Source organism: Panicum hallii, chromosome 7 (genome assembly GCF_002211085.1).
Source record: "Panicum hallii strain FIL2 chromosome 7, PHallii_v3.1, whole genome shotgun sequence".
Taxonomy (NCBI): domain Eukaryota; kingdom Viridiplantae; phylum Streptophyta; class Magnoliopsida; order Poales; family Poaceae; genus Panicum; species Panicum hallii.
The window spans coordinates 26,278,999-26,301,822 of record NC_038048.1 but is presented as its reverse complement, the minus strand read 5'-3'; the positions used below and the strand labels follow the sequence as shown (position 1 = coordinate 26,301,822).

Here is a 22,824-nt window from a genome sequence, read left to right as displayed (position 1 = left end):
TGTTGTCAAAGAAACATCATGGAGCTCAAATTTTATTACTATAGGCAGGGCTTTGTTTTGACAAGTATACCTATCTGCAAAGTTCTTTCAACATTTAGTGTACACAGCGCAACTCTGCCCTGAAACTTATCAACGAATGGATTTTCGATGTGTACATATAAGATTACAATGGACAAACGACAGAGACAAACTATTGTACAAAGAATCCTATCCAGCTAGTTCAACTTAAGATGGCTCAAACTCTACAGCTGCGTGTTAAAAAGGAGACATCTCTAATCTTCCGTTGTAATGTACAGAATTCGACGACTTACTCACAAAGGTGGCCCTGACTTGATTTCCTGTTGCCACGGTTTAGATATTCAACGCTGCACTTTTGCGACAACGTTGCGCTGTCAGCATGATTGAGAAGTTCACCAACTGCACTTTATGAAACTTCTAAGCAAGTCATGACCCGTCATCAGAAGGGGTTTCATCCGATGAAGGCTGAGGATGCTGCAATCCATCCTCAGGCATGTTGAATGCAATCAATGGCTGCAATTGTTCCCCAACAGCATCCTGCTGGAGCTTCATCTCCTCAATAACCATAGTCTCTGCAGCCTTACAGGACTGCTCATCACTAAAAGCGAGGGTCCATCTCCCATCAACAAGATACTTCTTTGCCTTCCCTTTATGTTTTTCAGAATCCAGAAAAGGAAGTGTAGAAGGACGAATGCGCAGATGTAACCACTTCTCATGTTTATCATCTATTCTTGGCTGAAAGAAAGCAAAACCAAGGATGCGGTTATGAGATGCATTACACCTGCAACAAAAATCTTCTTTTGGTGCGGCACAATTCAAATATGGATGACTTCATCTAATGATGACAATAAAGTGAAAGAGCAAAGGTTTTCTAAGCCATCATGGTACATACATCAGATCCCGCCAAAGGAGCCATGACACGGACAATTCCACGTTCTTGCTTGAGAGGTAATTCTTCTAGAAGAAGAATCCACCCAGAAGTTCCATTAGATATGGCTAAAAAGCAGAAGTGGCGTTCTTTGCCCCTCTCAAATGCTATTCGACACGGAACTGCATCAACTGCAAGAGTAACATGGCAAACAATTTTCTTTACAAATTTAGAGGAACTAAGATACGTTGCACTTTTCATAATGCCATAATAAAGTTCCAAGTAAAGAAATCAAACCTAAATTGACTTCAACCCCAGGTTTAGGCAGACCACTGAAATTCGCAGCATTTGCTCTATTATTTACAGGTAAATCAATTGGAGGGTAAATAGGAGGCTGATCTGTGAAAGTTTCTCCAATGCAGAAGAGTATAACTTGATGCTGTAGCACGAAACCCTGGAAAAAAAATCACAAGAACTCAGCAACATATATAATTCATAGCTACATCTAAAAATTAAGCGGAGAAATTCAATCAACTTAACAAGGACTGAACTATATGAAACAGGATATTTAGTTTAAAGTTTTCATGACGAATATACATGTAACTTCAAAAGCACCAGTAATGTTTCTTCTGCGAGCATGCAAGGAGAATATACAGAATAAGGACATCATTTTGTTCATTAATTGTGATATTGTAGCAGCAGCAGTGTTATGGTCACTTCAGTCAATAGCTAATCTGTTAGGAGAAAGAAAAACTGTTGTAGAACAACTTCTGATGCTCACCAGTTCACCAAACAAATTAATATTAATCTGAAATTTTAATTGGTGCTCCCTTGCCACAAGTAACATTCAAGAATGCAAATGAAGACTATGACAATCATTTTAAAATATTCTCAGTTGAGTCAAAAGAAATTAAATGCCAAAGCACTCCTGCCTTTTCCTTTTCTGCCCCTCCTTCCTAAACCTCCAACTCCTAAGCGCATGAACTCAAACATCGCATATGCCACCACTACACCCACACCAATATCATTGCCCCATCACGTCAGCTACGGTTCTTAGCAGCCACCATGCCATCCTTGTTATCTCTGCTACGACCAAAAGCCAGGGAGGCCCACTAACAGCTGTGTAGGCACTACTGCTACCGTACCACACATGGCACAATAATCCACAGCCATATACTTCTGTTTTCCAAATACAGCTGCTGCGGAGCCATACGTTCACATGGACGTGCCATGTTCCAGGATCAACCAATGTGCCTTGTGCCTTCTAATTACAAGCACCAACACATCAACAGCTGCCAATTCGTAATGTTTAATGCCAGCGTTGCTGAGCTGCTGAGCCACATAGTATACGGCCCCCACCAATCAGCACCTACCAACTGTTTGACAAAATTTTCCAGGTAAATAAAGCACATGGATTTATACATTCGTTATCCTGAAAATGGAAATACTAGATATTTCAAATCAGTTCCCCATCTTTGACATAGTCACAATTGCAAGTTAACATTAAATTTGGATGACAATAAACTACAGTTTTAATTTTTATAAAGCATCCTTGCTGGTATTTTCAGCATGAGACTGGCGCTTTCATCTACATATGAACAAACATAACCACAGAAAGAACAAAGGTTTAATTAAATCCATAAAGATGGTAAGGTGTCCAAAAGTAAAATGTACAACAGTGTCAGTCTCAAGCATTTTGCCACAGCTAACTATGAGATATGCATTTGACCGCAAAAAAGTAGAAAAATTTTAGGTAGAGCAAGGTGAAACATAATGAAGCCATTCAAAATAAATATATTGTATATCAATATCAGCTAGACCAAACAGATTTTTCAGTGGTTGCCAGGAGTCGGTTGATGGTACATGAGTTGAACTAATTTAGCAAGATACAAATCAAAATGATCACAATGTGATAATATACAGACTTTCCTTCATATGTGTGTAAAAGTCCCATCACATGATAATAACACATCCTTTTTGAGCTGTTTTTATCACTGGAAAGTCAAAATTGGCTGCCGCGGTTTCAGATCTAGAGAGATGGATGTTCAGAAGAACTGAATCTCCAGGTCAAAATTACCACAATCTGTAAGCACCACTACAATTTTCATTACTAGGGAAAAATCTTTTGCACCTCGCCTATTCGTATTTATGAACCATACAAACAAAACAAGAACTAATTAACAATTTCAAACTGAGTACCCAACATGTGTTCCTTTTATATATTTATTTGCACACGGAGTTCTAGACCCTGTATATTCAGAGATCAGTTGATTTCAGAAAAAGACAAGATAACATTTTAACTCAATTCTTTTTCTTATTTCAGTGAATATATTATAACATATCTGAAGTCATCACAGATATAAACAAGCTGCTGGAATAGAACATAACACCTCAACTCCAAACAATATATACAATCATACTTAAATCGTCATGAATAGATGCACATCTGCGATAGGACACAGCCCTTCAACTCTGTCAATATATATGCCACAATGACACTCCTTATTAGACATTATATATTCAAAGACAGTAAATCATGGCAAGCTTCACATACACAATTAGCTCTCTGTCCCACTAAAATTTCAACAGGTAATTTAGTTTTTGCCATCGGCTCGATTACAGTTTCAAAATTTGTCAAAGTTTATTAGGTTCATGTCACTGGTGTGATTTCCAAAAATTGTGTTATTTATGTGACTATGCCACTGCCATTTCATTCTGTCAATCACCATGACTATTTTGCTGGCTATGTTCGAGAGGAAAAAATGCTGATTATCCAACTTACTAAAAACTGCCCATCATAACCCCAGTTCCTTGTCTCCTTCAGAATCCAATCTCTCTCCCAGTACCCTCCTTACCCCCATGATTAGCCACCATCTGTCATTTCCCAGATGCCCATGCTCAGCAGCCATTGGTGATGCTGGCTATCACCTCACTCTGCCCTCAAAGAGACAAGGTACGCTGAGGAGTTGGCAGTAAGCTACACGTGCAGAGCGGCGAGGATTTGGCGCTGAGAGTTTTTGCTCGCTGGCTAGCACCATGGACAAAGAGGTGCCCAGCAAGAGCTGCAAGAGGTGGTGTGGCTAGAAGCTGAGTTCCAAGGTCTGTGAGCTTGCCTGCGACAACCTGAGGGGCCCCAGAAACAGAGTGATGGTTCTGCTGTCCTGGATGAGGACAGAAAACCTGGGCTGCTGGGGAGCCCTTGTGTTGTGCTAGCTGAAATTGCAAGATGTGATCCAATATCATGGATTAGGCAGCAATGCCTTAGGAGGCTCAACTATCTAAAGCTCGAGTCCAGCATACAGTGTGGTACCTGGCCTGCACAGCGCTGTGGGGATGACTCCAGCATATGTCCGTGGCTCAGTTAGAGAGAGAACAAAGATGGAGAATAGTAGCGCTCAGGACCAGTGTTCTGGCCGCATGGAGCTGGATTTTGGGCAGCATTAGCATCTTCCTATGTGCTCCCGCCAGAAGAAGAGAAGCAGTGGGAGAAGAAAGAAAAGAGAGGGTCATTTGGTATGGCCAAACAGATTAATCAGACATTGTTCACCCTTATATGCCACGAACAAAAAAAAGCTTTAACTATTGGCATGAGTATAATAATTCAAAAGACAGTGCAACTGCCTAAAGTGGAATTGAAGCAATGGCATACATCTAAATTTCCCAATTTCAAGATGCAAAATGTATCAGGCATGTGTTGCGACTTGGATTGAGGCAATACTGGAATGATCTTATTCTGATTCAAATCAGTCCATGTGATTTGACTGCAAGGAGAAAACACTGAAGTACATTTAAATCCATTGTCTTGTCAAGCAATCCAATCTCCTTCTGTAAGCTTCACAAATATTGACATCAACTGTTTAGTGCAAGCTGTTGCAGCTTATAGCAATTGTTCATCGTCGTAAGTAGTTGCAGCTTATAACTGCTAATGGCCTGCCTTCTGCAATCTCTCTTTGCCTCTTCTGTCAATATCAGGGGTTCAGTGTGACTGTGCGAGTCATCCTCCATTCTGCTAGCATTGATCTCTTCTTCACCCATTGGTTGCTTGCACCAATTAGATGTTTCTATGTCCTTGGAGATGCATGGGTATCCTAAGTATTCAGGTGGGTTCTCTGCTTTGCAATCTTCATCTTCTTTCATAGTTCTACAACTAGCAAGAACACAATGCTGCATGTATAAAAATATTTAGCGTTTGGTTTTGCGTTCCAACCACACCTGATTTGCTTAATAGAAATAAAAGAGAAACTAACTGTTTATAATTAATTGAGAGGTGAAGAATAAAAAATCACTTTCCAAAAAGAAACAGGTACTCGAAAATTCTTTAAAGAGAAATTCATGTAGTCATGCTCCTTTGTTCATTTCAACGCTCGTGTCAAAATCTAATTTACAAATACACTTCGCTTCGGAAGAGTGTGTTTGTTTTCATTCAGTTTTTCTGAAGGTGAGCACATCCAAATTCCAATTGGTTCATCGTACCCTTGTGCCTGAATTTCCAAGAGTCCAGCATAACCACCAGAAATTTGGTTGTATATTTTAACCGTCCAATTGAATTGCACAACTTTGTAATAAGAATAAGGGGTGTTTGTGTCACTTGCTCAATGATCAGAAAATACAAAAAAAAAGAACCACAAACTTAATGCATTTAGAAGGGCAACATATAGAAACAAATCTGAGTAAAGTGCTTTTAGAAACGTTGCATTAAAAATGAACATAAGCTGTCCCTTTACGGACATTGGATGAAATGCTAACGCTGGCAAGAACTTTCATGTTAGATGTGCTAAACAAATTATTAATCTTATTGAAGGTGGATTGACCATGTAAGCATTATGCACCACAGGGAAAGGTAGAGATAAAACCCAATCCCTCAGTTAAGACTATTACGAGATGCTATCCAATGCGAGGACAGAAAAGCTTCCGATTTGGGATTGCACACATTTAACGAAAAATATATGCTTGAAATCAACTAATAAAGACCCATCGATACCTTAACCATCTCATAAACTCTCTCTGCGATAGCAATAGAAGAATCACCTGAAATACAATGCATGAATCAGTACATCACAAGTTTATGGAAATTTATCACTGCGTAGTTGTATTGTTGTAACACATAATTCAGGGGGCTGATATATCAGTAACGTGAAGTACGATCAATTAGTTCTAACCTCCAAATGAATACAAATCCATGGGTACAATGATAGACTTGGATCCTTTTGGTGGTGAAGATGCCTCAATGGCTAACTCCAAAGAAAAAAAACAAGCATTAGGAAGGAATGCTATCTACAGAACACATAAAAAACAGATACATTCATATCAAGATTGAAATTTACCTTTCTTGCAATTTCTCCAAGCCTCTTTAATAATAGGAAGAAGCATGTCGCACCAGCATCCTCCAGATTCTGCTGAAAGCTTTGCACTACAATCCTTGTGTGAATCCTAGGAAGCACACATTATAATCAGCAGGACACAAACAACACTGATATATCTACACTCTGGCAACGCTGATTTAATATATATCAAGATACTGCATTTGAAAAAGGCATTAACCATAACTAGGGGTGGTAAAGAGCCTTAAAATTTTGCCTAGATAATCTAAGGGCCCGGGTTCTAATCTTATACAATTTTGAGGTAAAAATATATAAGGGCCAAGTTGGATTGTGAAGAGACTACTAGGGCCATGATCCGTTACCACCCCTAACCATAACTAGAAAGCATTTCACTTCTTGGACAATTAGTCAGAAAGGCAAATGTGAGAATTAAACTATAGAAGAGAGTAAGGCTTCTGTATGTTTGGATAAAACTCGATTAGGAATTTAAATAGGGAACTACTTCACACCTACTTTTTTTCTTTACATACAATTTTGAACAGAAACATCAACATCTGGTGAAAGATAGCAAGGCTGACTTGCAAGAAACTGAAGGGAAAATATCGATGTGGAAACCTATCTCTAATATATTTATATATAACAGACCCCAAACACACATTTCATGACATTCAAAGAGAACTGCATCCAAACATAAAAGATATGAGACAATGCTTTGCTTCAACGCAAGCATGTAATAATTGTCAATACTGCAGGAGCAACCTATTGAGACGACATAAAGTTAAAACCATCCTGTATTTTTCTGATGCCAGGCCACAATATGAACTGATCCCAAGAAAAGTCTTCTCATGGCAACATTTGAAACGAGGAAAAGAACCACAATCCTCTTCCCCTCACCTTTTACTAGGGAAAAAATGGCTCTAGGGTACACATTCATGTGAAAACATTAATGACGGGGCGGGGGGGAGGGGGGGGGCGGGGGGGCGGGTCTACCGACTAGCGGTAAAGGTGTACCATTCCCCTGAAATACAATCTCCTCTAAACCCCAGCAAAAGTATTACATGAATCATAATGTAGTATTGATGAATGGATGTACCTTTAACCTCCTTAGATGAAAAGCAGTGAATTCTTCCTCCCCATGAGGCAGCAGTTGCCGGAAAAGCCAGCCACCAACCAGGCGAACATCCGCAGATACCTTCGATCTGCAGAAAAGGTCGACTAACGCATCGAGCACCTACAAAAGATTAAATGGCAAAAGTAAGCATCTGATATCATAAAGCATGATGTGCTCAAGTAAAAGGCTTACAAAGCAAAAGTAACATTTTAGTATGGGAAAGTTGAAACAATGTACCACAATCACCTTTCAAATATTAAGTAAGAACTATAATTGAATGTCTGTGACCAGACACAATGTTATCAATTATGTCCAGGAGAATAGCAGTTATTAGGCATGGATAATTCTAAAGCTGCAAACATATTACTTAAAATTACCTTTCTAAGTTACAAAACAATCCTAATCCTAAAAGAATTAAAGCACATGTTATATCAGTTACATGGGATGTCAAAGCATAGATGCCCATAGTGGTTTAACAAAATCTCAACAGATAAACAGGTAACATTAGACTAGCTGCAAAGTTGAAGTAATTCGGAGACATCACATGCAACACCCAGAATATGCTTTATTGGTGCCTAGAGTTGTTCCCTTGTTTGGCACATGGCAAATGCTCTCAATGAAAACAATAAAGTAAGATTATTCGTGCACTAATACAAAAGCAATTTTATTGTTTGGTGTCATAGTACACAAATAAGAAGGATGTTGACATTATTTCAAGAAAGTACATTCAACAGATCCAAACAGGTGTTTGTGTGAGATTCAATAAATAAACCTGATATCTGTGAACTTTGGAAGTCATTTGTCGTGGATGATGACACTGTAGCCCATACTTATCCTGTAGAAGGCAAATTATAAAATAGTAGATTATAGCATTATAACAAGAATGTAAGGACACCCTAAAAATCAAGAACCTAATAAAGGTTAAAAAAATATAACAGCGAGTGTGAATGTAACAAAATATAACTTTTATTGTGGGTCCATGAGTGAAATCAAATTAATTAGAGTAAATTTTAGATAACCACGCTTATGTGGTCAAAATTATTGCAAAACAACACTTTCTGTACCAAATTTCATAAATCTACACCGTTAGTTTGATGTCAACTAGCATTCAAGTCCGACGCATCAGACACGTTAGTTTGTGATGTGTTCCAAAAGATGTGGTTCTAATTCAGACAATGTGTAGTTCTCTTAAATTTACTCAATTAATTGACATCTTATGCATACCATTGCACCTAGCAAAATTGTCCCAGCACTGTACACATTTGCAATAAGAAGATATGGAGGCAGTTATAGTCTTGGTCTTTTTCCGTATTAAATTGTGCATATTCTATAGCAGTGTATTCAATGAGTTGAACATATCTTCAGAATTTTTATGTGTCAGCTTTTGTTTTTGTAATCATATAAGGTTGAAAGAAATATCCCACCATTAAGTTATCCAGTTATCCAAACTGAATTGAGTGAATATTTTTACTTATTACAACATTCAATCTGTTTTTGGCATTCATATTCGCTTATAAAATATAGATAAGAATGCGGTTCAACTGATTGGTTCATATCTGATTAACTTCACCCGTATTGGAACACAACCTGTGGTAATCTGACACCTAAGGTGTATAGAGTCCACACTTTAAAATTCAAATGATGCAGGGAGACACATCAGGGTAAATTTCTTCAAAGTCATAACTTGATTGTAAAGAAAACTAATATAGCAAACTTCTTTTTATTTTTAGTTCTTAAGTTTCTTCAAACTAAGAAACATGGAGTCCGAGTGTATCCAATGCCCCATGCCATTTAGATAGTCCAATGTTCAGGCAATGGATAGCCATCTGAACAGAATATGATGAACAGAATGTAAAGGGTGAGTGAGGATCATTGCGCTCAATGTCACTAAAGTCAGGGACTGACTCACAGAATGTACAGGAAGATGCTGGATCGCAATTACACACAGGATGAAGTTTTCATCCAATGGCTCCGAATTGATTGGACCATTGGATCACATAAAAATGGCTTGGAGCACTCAATACATTCTCCATGTCCTTAGGACTCCAAACTTAGTATATAAGTATCTAAACCACTTATTATTTTTCTCTTTCTGGAAATCCCATGCGCGGTTTACCATTTAGTGAGAAGGAGATTCGCAACTTCTTTTTCGCCCCTTATGTAATAGCATGGGTGTGCGCCAGTCTAAAACATGTCCTTTAAAGTAAGCATTCGACTGATTAAACCCACTAATATGCACATTATGCTGCTGCAGATCATGTTGATGTCCAAAACGACATGAGTTTGAAAGAGTACGAATTGCTACAGCTTAATCGTATTATGTTAAATCTGGTGGTGGAGGAGCAGCAGTGTACCTGAAGCTTCCTTACATAAATATCAAAATCGCTACAAATACTGTCATCAGTTAGACCGCTACTTGACGAAAATAACTGTCTTTCAGCAAGGTCTTCACCTACTAAAGCTTGCTGGAGGCAGAGAAGAAAGGTGTCAGAAAATCAAAGTAAAATGTAGTACCATGATCAAGTTTTCAAATATAATGGAGGTAATACCAAGACATACAACTAGAACCAATTAACAGGACCAGGAGACTGCAAACTAATATGGGTCAATAAATATGTCAGATCTTGTTTTAACCCTGACAGTGACTACTTAAACAGTAGGATACCATAGGTCATTATACTTGATGCATTATGTGATTTTTAAGTATAGTGAGACCCTGCGCATGATATAGGATAAACTACAAAAATATAAAATGTATATCTCAATAACCATTCACGTAGACATCTACAAACATCGGAATTTGGTGCACATGCTAACAGCAGTCAAACTACATTCCACACTCAACCCACCACGATAGAGTAATCAACCAAGTAAAACTACTGTTTCTCGGAGCAGACAGTACTTACCAATAGAAGCTTCTTATGCTGCTTTCTTTGAGGGAGGATTCCAAGTGCATCCAGCATCGATTCATCAAGCTCTATAGAGCCCACATACACTTAATGATTATTTTCTGGGACAGCCAAAGTTAAAAGGATAACTATATGAGAAACAGTCAAACACACCTTTTGTCTGCAATAATGTAGCGAATAAGCACAACGAACCCAAAGCTTCTGAATCATCTCCTCCTGTGATATAGGATAGCAAGTGTTCCCTGAAAATTGTGAATGGAGTTGTCATTCATGTGCAATCATCTAATATGTTAACTGACAGTGTGCAGATTTAAAACAAAAAACTTAGCTAACAAAGAAAGGTAGCTATTTTCATCCATTATATTATCAGCAAGGGTACTGCTTCCACTCAAAAAAGGTGCATCCTCAAATTCATCTGGTCAAACTACTAAACTTTGACAAACACATTTTATGAATATTTAAACTAGTAGATTTGCCATTTTTCACCAAAACAATTTCATGAATTTATAATTTTAGGCTTTGATAGGATATCATAGTGCAAATTAGTTGTCAGAAATTCGGACTGGGGACCATATCAGTAACCAAAACATTTGCGAGAACAGGGAGTACAATCCCTTGTCTGTCACGCTGACGCCTCACAAACCTGATACTCAGGTTCCTAAACTTACGAGTGAGTTCAAGGACACGATGTAAAAAACAAACATATATGTCTAAGAAAACAGCATCGCAAACTTATAGCATAGAAGAGTTATTTATTATTTTTTTGTAGTTATTACTTCCAACAACCATGAGTTTAACAGGACAATCATAAGCCACAATAACAACTCGTACCCAAAGCAGCTACTCTACTACCACAGCAAAGAACACTATTAAGAGCGATGTAACAAATTATGCAGCGCAATATTGAAGTTAGGGGCCTGCCAAGGTAATCCATATTTCAAGTTTAGGGCCAAATGAACCGCAGAGCATGACAAGGCTCTAGGAACATGAGGCATAGTTGTGTGTCCAAGAATTCTTGGACCTGGGTATTCCTAGCTCAAAAAATTCATGTAGCTGGAGATGTTGGTACATCAAGAATATTTAGGTGTTCCTTTTTCATACACTTTAAACTAAAAATCTGAACTATTTCATTTAGACTCTGGCTTTTAGCCTACAAACTCCAGATCCTATGTGAAGCTGGGAGCTGGAGCTCTACCAAAGAGGACCTAAATATACAATTGCACTTTGTAGCATTATTAGGGAATAAGGCATGCCATTAGACTATTTTAGCACTAGAAAATGTAGCTGTTATACAAATACACTCATTATGACTGACAAGAAGTTCAATGTTATTGAAGGAAGGAAGCATTTTGATGTAGCAGATTAAGATTGTCATTTACAGTGCACCAGCAAACAGCAAAAAACCAGTCTCATGCTACAATCATCCTACCATTCAAATAGTTTACAGTAAATTACACAAAACTACAGCTTTTGGGAACCGTTTCACAGAAGTACAACTATTTGTGCCCCTAGTAACACAAAAAACAACTATGGTGAAAAACAAAGGAAAATTCTTGTAGTTTTGTGGAAAGGAAAATTCTTGTAGTTTTGTGAAAAGCTTTAGTTTTTGTGTTATTTGGAGCACAAATAGTTGTATTACTATGATAATGGTCCAAGAAGTCATAATTGCTTTATGGTTAGATAGGTGCAAATAGTTGCAGTTTTCTGAAATTTACAAAATATTTTAATAGCCAATTGCCCATGTGTTTCAACACATATCAAATAAATAATAACACATGTTTTAATCACACAAAAAATATTACCCCTGGATCTAAAATTTGCATAAAAAATTCACAGCCAATCAACAAGGCACAGAATCATGGAACAATATCTCTAGCGGAGTGGGTGTGCGTGTGTGCTGTGGATGTGTTGTACTCTTTGTGTTCTTCTTAATGCAATGATATGCAGCTTTCCCTCAAATTCAAGAAAAAAATATAGGCCACTTAATAGAATTATGCATAGATGATCACATCCCCCCAATGCACCTCTACAAGCATACACAGATTAATCCACGTAAGATCCTGTAAGACAGAGGTGAGAGGATCTACCATCACTACCACCACAAAAACTATATCTTCAAGTAAAGTAACCTTATTCAAGGGAAGAGTCATTATACTGGCCTCGACTACCAAACAAAAAGTTTGTCAAGCAGGGAAAATTATTTATAAGAAATAAAGACATGCACTGGGCTATTTGACAACTACACGATAAGTCTGACATAAACAAGCAAACTGTACTTTAGAGCTATGACATCTTTGGAGATGTTATATACTCCCAACAGACCAAGAAATAACAACCAATATGTTACTATGTAAAGCTCAAAATATAAAAAGTGCATATTGTTATCTTACATATGGCATCAATCCTCTACCGTTCAACAAAGAAGTATAAATTGTTAGTAGCAGAATTTTCACTCTCATTGAGAGTGAAGATGACACTAGGAGTTGGGAATTTTTCCTGGGTTTACTTCTCAAACTCTACCACAATACCATACCCTCTAGGGGTTGGGGATACATATTTATAGGCTGCTAGCCAGCCAAGGATATGCTAGTTGCTAGTCTAAGATGCCAAACTAGATGCTATCCTAGATGTTGTCCTAAAAGCAGTCAAGATGCTGCTGTCCTAGCTGCTCTAAAAGCAGTCCAAGATGCTGAAAAATGCTGAGAAAAACCCCCTGCCCACAAAGACCAAGTACAGAGACTTATTCCCATCATTCTCCCCCTAAGTCTTGTGCGTCGTCTTGTGGGAAATCTGGACCATCCCAATCTTGGAGCAGAGCTCCAGGAACTTGAGCCTCCCAAGAGGCTTGGTGAGCAGGTCTGCAAGCTGGTCCGTGGTGTTGATGTAGCCTGCCTTGATGCTCCCTTCCTCCAAGCAGCCTCGGATGAAGTGGTACCTCACCCGGATGTGCTTGCTCCGTTCATGGAAAACGGGGTTCTTTGCCAGGGCCAAAGCGGACTTGCTATCCACTCGGAGATCCACCGCTCTAGCGTCTCTGCCAAGGAGATCACCGAGCAGTCGAGCGAGCCAGATCGCCTGAGTCGAGGCGGTGGAGGCCGCGATGTACTCGGCCTCACAACTGGACAGAGCTACCACCTGCTGCTTGATCGACTGCCAGCTGACGAGGCACTTGCCAAGGAAGAAGAGGATCCCACTGGTGCTCTTGCTGGTGTCAATGTCGCCGGCGTGGTCGCTGTCACTGTACCCGACGAAGTGTGCCGCTCCGGGGCACCTCGGGTAGTAGAGGCCGTGGTCGAGAGTCCCCGCAACGTAGCGGATGTCGCTGCATGAACCGACTAACGTAGCCGACGGAGAACGCCAAGTCCGGCCGTGTGTGGGCAAGGTAGCGAAGGCTCCCCACAAGACGCCGGTACTGGGTAGCGTCCACCTCCTCTGCCCTGCTATCACGGCTCAGCTTCAGCCTTTCCTCCATCGGAGTGAGAGCTGGGTTGCAGTCGGTGAGCCCAGCTAGCTCAACGACGCGCTTGGCGTAGGCAGTCTGCCGAAGTGTGATCCCGGAGTCGTCCTGGTGCACCTCGATCCCCAGGTAGAAAGAGAGAGGCCCCAGGTCACTCATCTGGAAGGTGGCCTTCATCTCTTCCTTGAACGCCGCCACCTCCGCAACCTTGGTGCCGGTGATCACCAAGTCGTCGACGTAGACGCCCACCAGCAGGACATTTCCTCCATTGCCCCGCCGGTAGACGGCCGCCTCGTGCGGGCTTTGCTCGAAGCCCATCCTCCTGAGCGTGGAATCCAACTTGGCATTCCATGCCCTTGGTGCCTGCCGCAAGCCATAGAGGGCCTTGCGCAGGCGCAGCACCTTGCCCTCCTTGCCGGGGATCGCGAATCCCGACGGCTGGTGCACGTAGACCTCCTCCTTCAAGTCGCCGTTAAGGAACGCCGACTTGACGTCCATGTGGTGGACACGCCAGCCCTCCTGGGCAGCCAGCGCAAGGAGGAGTTGCACGGATTCCATCCGGGCAACGGGAGCGAAGGCATCGTCGAAGTCGATCCCCTCCCGCTGCAAGAAACCTCGTGCCACCAAGCGAGCCTTGTGCTTGATGATGGCGCCGACTTCATCCCTCTTCAGCTTGAACACCCACTTAAGGGTGATCGCACGGTGACCACAAGGGAGATCAGCAAGCTCCCAGGTGCGGTTCTTCTCTACCGCATCCATCTCCGCCTTCATCGCGGCACGCCATGCCGTGTCTTTCTCGGCCTCTGCGAAAGACCGAGGCTCGCCGTCATCGCACGCAAGGTGCAACTGCCCCTCCAGGTCATGAGGCACTAGTCCCGGCACCGGCTGGTCGCCAAGAAGATCCTCCATCGTACGGTACCGCAACGGCTCGCCGTCGTAGCACGCGTCGATGCGCTCCTCATCGTGAGAGAGTGGGGTAGCAAACTCCACCGGGCTGGGCTCGACGTGAGCTAGTGCTGGAGTAGACATGACCGGAGAATTGGTTGTCGGTGCTGGAGTGCATGGCGTTGCCGACTGAGGTGGAGTCGACGAGGAACTCGTCTTAGCTGGAGTCGTGGCTGGAGAGCATGGTGTCGCCGGCTGTGGTGGAGTCGGTGAAAACGATCTCGTCGCAGCCCGAGTCCTGGCTGAAGAGCGTGGTGCTGCTGGGGTAGAAGGCGCCGGGGACGGTGAAGGCTCGGGGGCTGGAGTAGGCACGCTCGTCGAAGAGGGGCTGCCTACTCCCCCGGCTCCCTCGAAGTGGAAGTACTCGACAATGAAGTCGTCGTACGCCGGAGTCGAGCCGTCGTCCACTGCCTTATCCCACGCTCATCCCCGGCCTTCGTTGAACACAACGTCGCGCGTGGTGCGCACACGCTGTGTCTTCGGGTCAAGGATGTGGTAGGCCTTCGTGCCCTCCGCGTAGCCGATGAACACTCCCGGAGTGCTCCTGTCGTCGAGCTTGCTGACGTGGCCAAGCTCCTTGGCGAACGCGAGGCAGCCAAAGACCCGCAGGTGGGAGACCGCCGGCTTGCGCCCATGCCAAGCCTCGTATGGCGTCCTACCGTCGAGTGCCTTGGTAGGCGAGCGGTTGAGGATGTAGACGGCCGTCACCACGGCCTCTCCCCAGAAGACAGCCGGCATCCCCCTCTGCTTGAGGAGGGCCCGGGCCATCCCTACAACCGTCTGGTTGCGCCGCTCGACGACGTCGTTCTGCTGCGGGCTGTACGGTGCGGAGTAGTGGCGCTGAATGCCTTCTTCAGCGCAATACGACGCGAATTCAGCCGCCGTGAATTCGCCGCCGTTGTCGGTGCGCAACACGCGCAGCTTGCGGCCACACTCCGCCTCCGTCGCAGCCTGCGTGCACCTGATGGCGTCCGCAGCCTCTCCCTTGCTGCCGAGGACCATCACCCACATGTAGCGGGAGTGGTCGTCGACGAGCAGCAGGAAGTAACGTCGTCCTCCCGGTGTGGCCGGTGTCACCGGGCCACACAAGTCCCCATGAACAAGCTCGAGCCGCTCCTTGGCTCGGAAGCTCGCCTGGTGGGGAAACGGGAGCCGTCTCTGCTTCGTCAACACGTATACGTCGCAGAACTGCTCCACGTGGTCGAGGCACGGCAGGCCTCGCACCATCTCCTTGGCACTGAGCCGCTTCAAGGCCTCGAAGTTGAGGTGCCCGAAGCGCTCGTGCCACTGCCACGCCTCGTCGTCCCGACGAGCAGTGAGGCAGAAGGGTTGTGCCACCTGCACATGGAGGACATAGAGGCGGTTGGCACCCCTGGTTACCTTGGCAATAAGGCGACGCTGGCGATCCCAAATCCTCATGACTCCGTCCTCAACCATCACGCGCGAGCCGTTCTCATCTAGCTGTCCCACGCTGATGATGGAGTTCCTCAACGCGGGAATGTAGTAGACTCCGGTGAGCAGCCTGTGCTCACCGGACTTGGCGGTGAAGACCACGGAACCGACGCCCTTGATCTCCACGCCGGAGGCATCTCCAAACCTGACGAGGCCTCGGACGCTGGGGTCAAGCTCGGTGAAGAACTCCCGTCGGCCAGTCATGTGGTGGGTGGCACCGGTGTCGAGGCACCACCCGTCGGTCTTGTCGTCGCCGGAGCCGTCGCCGAGAAGAGCATGTGCCTTTGGCTCGTCAAGGTGGAGGAGAGCCGCTGCGGCCGATGCCGCTGGAGGTAGCTCGATGCTTGTGTGTGCCAGGAGCAGAGCTGGCTCCTCCTCCTCCGCCTGTGCGAGGTGGGCCTAGCCACGTCGTGGCTGTCGACGGTCCCTAGCCCAGTGGCCAGACGTACCACAGTTGTGGCAAACATCGTCCTGTGCTGGCTTGCGCTTGCCGACAGCGCCACCCTGGGCACCTCTGCGCGCCATCCTCAGCACGTCCTCGAGCCCCAGCCTGGGCGCCTCCCTGCGCCTTGCGCGGCTTGCCGCGCTTGCGGCCGTCTGTCGTGGAAGAAGGCTCCCCCTTCTTCCCGTCACCTCGACAGACCTCCCACTGCTTCCCAGTGAAGTGGAGCTTGCCGCCAATGGTGATAGGGTCTGAGGAAAGCTGTGGCTCGTCGGCATCGACGACCTTGAGGCGACCGATCGCCTCCTCGATCGACATCGTTGAGAGGTCCACTAGAGACTCGACCGAGCAAACCATCTGCTTGTACTTCGGGGGGGCGCAACGAAAGAGCTTCTCGATAGCTCTTTCTTCGTCGTAGGAGGCGTCGCCGAACTGCACCAACTTCTGCCTCAGGGTGTTGAGACGGAGGGCGAAGTCGTCGAGGTCCTCACCCGGCTTGAATGCCAGGTTCTCCCACTTCTTGCAAAGTGTCTGCAGTGTGGACTTGCGGGCGCGGTCGCTGCCGATGCGTGCCGCAGCGATGGCGTCCCAGGCCTCCTTGGCAGTCTCCTTCTGTGTGAGCGAGAACTGCATCTCGGGCGGGACTGCAGCAATGAGGGCGTCCATCGCCCGTCGATCCTCGTCGAAGTCGACGTCGCCGTAGTAGACCGCCTCCCACAAGTGCCGCACCTGGAGCCTGATCCTCATGATCGCGGCCCACTCGACATAGTTGGTCTTGGTGAGGGTAGGCCACCCACCGTCCCTGACGACGGCCTGAACCCCGTAACAGCCTTGGCGCCGGTCCGGGGAGAGGGAGTCGCGCCGCCTGTGAGGGGCGCGCTCTCCGTCGAGCCTGCCGTGTCGTCGGTCACGGGCCATCTCAGCCTCCAGCTGAGCAACCCTCTCCCGCAAACGCTAGGCCTCCAACGCGCGGCCATCAGGGGCGCCTCCGCCCAGAGCGCCGCCGCCGTGCGCGCCTCCGCCCGGAGCGCCGCAGCCGTGCGCGCCTCCGGGAGCACCGCCGCCATGCTGGCCTCCTCCGGGAGCGCCGCTATTGGCGTGCTCGGCTGCCCACCGCGCCGCACGCTCTCGAGATGCATCCATGGCCAGCAGCTCAAGGTCTGCGTCGGCGTTGTCGTCAGCACAGACAGAGCTGCTAGCATTGCTGCGCAGAGCATCGGCCTCTGCTGCCGCCGCACGTGCTGCAGCCGCCGCTGCTTCCGCCTCCACCTCCGCTCTGGCTGCAGCCAGCTCCGCTGCTGCCAGCCTCGACGCCCTTGCCGCTGCGGCAGCGGTCTCTGCTGCTGCCCGCTCGCGCTCTTCCGCTGCAGCGAGTTCGGCCTCCTGCTGGCGCCGCACGTTCGAGGCGACCGAGTGCCGAGTGTGTCCTGCGGACATGGCACGCTGCTGGGGGGCTGCTGCTGCTGCGTGGGGTGGATCCTCCATCAGACAAGCTGCTGCTTGTCTGTACAGGGGAAGGGGGTTGAGCAGGAGCAGCCGGAACTGCTGCTGCTGCCGCTTCTGCTGCCGGCAGGGGCTGCTGCGAGGCTATGGAAGGGGATGAGCAGGAGATGCTTAGGCTACAGGATAGTACGGCCCTGATACCACTTGTTAGTAGCAGAATTTTCACTCTCATTGAGAGTGAAGATGACACTAGGAGTTGGGAATTTTTCCTGGGTTTACTTCTCAAACTCTACCACAATGCCATACCCTCTAGGGGTTGGGGATACATATTTATAGGCTGCTAGCCAGCCAAGGATATGCTAGTTGCTAGTCTAAGATGCCAAACTAGATGCTATCCTAGATGTTGTCCTAAAAGCAGTCAAGATGCTGCTGTCCTAGCTGCTCTAAAAGCAGTCCAAGATGCTGAAAAATGCTGAGAAAAACCCCCTGCCCACAAAGACCAAGTACAGAGACTTATTCCCATCATAAATATGAAATGCTATTGATGAACTTGCATAACGGAAGCATTTATTCAGCTACAGTGACATACCTTGGTGTGTTGCCTTGGCAACAATCACTTGACGGCGAATGATTGGGCAAGTGTTCCCAACTAACAGCAGACATAGAAGTCGGCTTGTCCTCATTTGCTTGCTCAACAGCAGAGGCATTGCTGCACTGGTCCTCAGATATGCAGTGATCATGCTCAGAGGTACAGCCATTAGGTGTCCCTTGCTTTCTATCAGAGCAGTTAGGTTGATGAAAAAGAGCAGCAGCGACAGTACTTGCCATGTCCTTGTTCTTAAAAATGTGGAGAATACAACAAAGCAAATACATGGAAGTAGTAACACTTATGTCCAAATCCTAGAGAAAAAACATTGAAGATAATAAATTATAAGAAATAAGAAGTCGAGGCACAATAACATGAGGTAATATAAAAAATATTTCTCAGCACACTTACTGTGCTTTGCCTCTGCAATGATGGGAGTAAGAGCCGAAATACCAAAACTTGCAAGATGTTTTCAGTGATAAACCTTTCAAGATCAGGAATACCAGACGACATAACATCACTGAAATAATACAGCGTGTCTTCAATTTGCACAATTGCATCTTCAATCGAGGACGATGGGAGAGAAGAATTTGCATTTCTGAAATAACAAAAATAAACAAGCATAAGGAATATAATTTTAAAACACAAACTATTCTAGTTAGGACACAAAGTTACCGCGAGGAGCGCGCAACCAACTTATCCAAGTCAATGCACTGCTTCTGGAAATGCTGAACTATGTCTGAAAAATAATCTGATAGCGGCACACGGGAAACGAATCTGTTAACAGATTCGTCTCCAACTGAAAACAAAGGATTGTCCAGTAAGCAACAGTAAATACAGGACGCAAGCATTCATAATGGAGATCAAGGGCTTACCAACTTACCATGATAGACATTGAGTGTCAAGGTCCGTATAGCAACTCGAATCATGCTATCCTCGTGAAAAGCAAACTTTAAGGCCTCAACATAAAGAGGAAAGGAAGTGACTTCATCCTGCATTCAACGCAAAGGAAGCTAGTAAACAAGTGATTTGCAATAACGAACCTCTAAAGCTCAACTAGTCCAAAATTTTGAAGGGCAAACAAATGCATAATACAATCAGAATAGCCAAGTGAGACAATAACTCAACTATCTTCAGAAAATAAGCTTACATATTTCAATTGTGGATGACACAGCCATAGCTAAACAGGGTAAGAACTGATCCTGAACCCTGCCCACGGCACTCTCAAGGCGCTAAATTAACCATGGTAATAGGAACTTATCCCTTAAGAAAGAAGCCATGGCTGATATGTTTGTCCTTAAAAGTAAAGGAATGCTGCTGCACGAGATTGCTGGCCCAAATGACATATTTTTCTTTGGGTAGTCCAATTTGATAAAGCTGCACTCTATCTGAGGACTCAAACTATTGGAGATAGAAAATTTGAAGTGTGGCACTTATTCTACACAAACCAAATCAGGAAGTACGGAATAGAACAAAATAGAGATCTAGTTCAGTCATCCAAACAAAAGAGGCAACGAACAAGGCATAGAGTATCTTTGCCTGTCCAAAAGAGCAGAAGAAGGGAACAGATATGTACATTTTTTGTCTTCACAAGCAAAGAAATTGTATTCTTGTTCAACTTCCCACTTATTGCCCTTCATAAAACATTAAAAGGTAAGCTGATACATAATAATAACCAGTGCTTAAAGATAAATGTTGTATAGGCCAGTATTACAAACCGTAGAAAAGATATGTAGTACGATAGCATCTCATCAATTCGAAAATCAAATGGGTATGTAATCAAGAAGTTGATGTGCTCATTGCTAAAAATATAGTCTGCAGAAGAAATAACCAATGCTCATTAGATCCTTCAACTATCTGCACTGCAACAATTGGATGGATACTGCAATATACAGGAAAACTTACAAATTGAATGATCATTTCTTAGATTTTGGATCATGATACCCATCGTCTGTAGCAACTGGAGTGACACTCTTGACAGCTTCGAGATCCTTAATATACGAGCAAATTCACCCATGATCTGTTTCTCCATAAAATATCTGAAAGAGAAATCATAAATAAATAGGTTCAAAGCTAGTTTCCTACAATACTTGATTGTTTAACACTTACTCAAAAAACGAAGGATCATGCTGGTCACCATATATCATAAGTTCCGCAATCGACCTCAATGCTTCAATCACAAAATCCTTTATAACAAACATCAGGGTCAAAGGTCAACTGTAAAGTTTAACTGGAATCCCAAAAACATCAGTATTGGTCAGTTACACCTACCTTATTAGTTTCATTGACAACATAAACCTTTTGTAGCTGATCTGTTAGATACCTGCATAAAGAGAGCCGTCTTAGCACAAAATATGAAGACGGGTTGAGATTCTTACAAATAACAAGAATATATAATCAAGTTGCAAGGATTTTTTTGACATCATCACATTGAAGAGAGAGAACAGAAGACAGGTAATCGGATCTTTGATTTTTAAAAATGTTGAAATTGACCACAACACCATAGGATCTATTATGACATTTGTGGCAGTTGATTGTCTTCTTTGACAAGCAATTTCATCATTGGCTTAGATGCGATAAAAAAAGCACAAACCAAAAGATAAGATGAATCCACAAAATAAGGTTCCTTTGGTCTAACAAGCATATAAAAGGGTCGTTAGCTAACAGAAGAAAAAAGAATTGTTTCATGTGCTATGTAGAAACTACAGTTGCTGATTAACAAAAAATTGCACACAAACTGGATCTTTTTTATGCCCTGGTAAAGACAATTATACAGATCAAAAGTACACAAAATATCGATGAACTTCTTACACGTTTGATTTTTATACTCCCTCCATTTGAAAAGTTCTGTACCTTAACTTAGGAATCATGTTCAAATAAGAATTTGTGATTTTTTTAAATAAAGCTGGTAGTCATTGCAATATTTCCACTCCTACCCCTACACTCATGAAGTGAATGAATTTAAGTGATTATAGCATGTAATTGAATAGGGCGTGTGTAGTCATTTATCATCAATTTGTTTCTCACACTGAAATCCTACTCCGTTGTGCGAATTGTTGTTACTAGACAAATAACAATTTGAGAAAGAGGAAGTTTACTGTGACTACCCCTTTCAATCTCTAACTTCCATGGCATTTCTAACATTTGGACCTCCTCAAATTTCCCCCTACTACTTTGATAATGTCAATTGGCCAATAGCCAAATATAAACAGTAAAAGAAGTAGGAAAGATTCTTACACGAAATAGAAAGTGGAAAGCATGATCTTTCAAATCCATTGCATATAGAAAGTTTCCAGATTATGTCAGTTCTACAAGTCATGTACCCTGCAGTTTCTTTGTTCTTACCAGAAATCATGTGTTCAAGAAGGAAGGGTTTACCAGTCTATTGACTCTTCATTGATTAAGCTAGCACAATTGTAAATTAGTCTAGTAATGCATTGACATGCATAGTGTACCAGTATCTTATAGCACTAAAGCAAGGGAGTAATTGTTAAGAACCAGCGAGTCTATGACTATGTAAGAACCTTGCTTATCTATATTATGCTATCGCGCTCGAAATTAACAAGCAGTTAGCTCCTAAGCTCCCCGTTCTTGCCGGTCCTAATCCAATCAGATTCGGAACCAAACAGAGCCCAGACAATGGAGCAATTCCGCCCTAGAGCCCAGGCGGATCTACCACGCGGTGCCTTGCGGAAACCCAACTCGACCATGTCGGCCGCGGAGGGGGGGGGGAGTGCAGGGGGGTACGGACTCACCGGAGCTCCTCGAGGGAGAAGCGGTTCCTGGTGCGCCAGAAGAGCCACATGCCGGCGAATCCGCTCCGCTCCACCGCGTCGTCGGCGAGGGCGCGGGGGCCGCCGACCTCGGACCCGGACTCGGGCGCGCAGGAAGGGGGGCGCGCGGCGGCGTATCCCTCAAGACCGTGCGCGGGCCACCACGCTGCCGCCGCCGGAGGGGGAGCGCATCGCATCCGCGGCGGCGGTGATCGCCGGCGGCTGGGGCGGTGGGGGATCGGGTGGCGGGCGGGGAGGAGTCGCCTTTTTGCCTTTTCGCTTCTCCTTTTTATTTTTTTTCCTTTTCTTTTTCTTTCCTCCTCCACCTCGCCTTCTTCTTCTTCTTCTTCGCCTCGCTGTTAGATTTCGCACTCCGCTATCCTTTTAGGCGCCTGGTTGCTTCGTTCGGTCGTCACGTCACTTGGCCGCGCTGGAGCAACTGCAATGGAGGCAGGCAATCCGGAGTTTGCGTTTTCCCTTTCGGATCCGGGGCGACCTG

At 44.5% G+C, this 22,824-nt stretch overlaps 1 protein-coding gene across 2 annotated transcripts; it reads right to left on the bottom strand.

Moving 5' to 3' along the window:
* Window positions 1-22,824, bottom strand: LOC112900343 (protein TRANSPARENT TESTA 9). 2 transcript variants are annotated; one of them, XM_025969165.1, is made up of 21 exons: window positions 22,308-22,822; window positions 20,824-20,875; window positions 20,662-20,738; window positions 20,458-20,591; window positions 20,271-20,367; window positions 20,129-20,186; window positions 19,436-19,544; window positions 19,228-19,351; window positions 18,964-19,150; window positions 18,556-18,866; window positions 10,381-10,469; window positions 10,225-10,295; window positions 9,673-9,783; window positions 8,091-8,153; window positions 7,301-7,438; window positions 6,211-6,316; window positions 6,046-6,117; window positions 5,868-5,914; window positions 1,184-1,340; window positions 911-1,077; window positions 1-753 (listed from the first exon to the last, which is right to left on the bottom strand). In XM_025969165.1, exons 1-21 carry the CDS (start codon window positions 22,520-22,522, stop codon window positions 445-447), a joined length of 2,694 nt encoding a protein of 897 aa, XP_025824950.1. In that variant the 5' UTR covers window positions 22,523-22,822; the 3' UTR covers window positions 1-444. The 2 variants fall into 2 exon arrangements, with proteins under 2 accessions (XP_025824950.1, XP_025824952.1); XM_025969167.1 differs by lacking the exons at window positions 1-753; window positions 911-1,077; window positions 1,184-1,340 and adding an exon at window positions 4,593-5,050 and having other exon boundaries at window positions 22,308-22,824.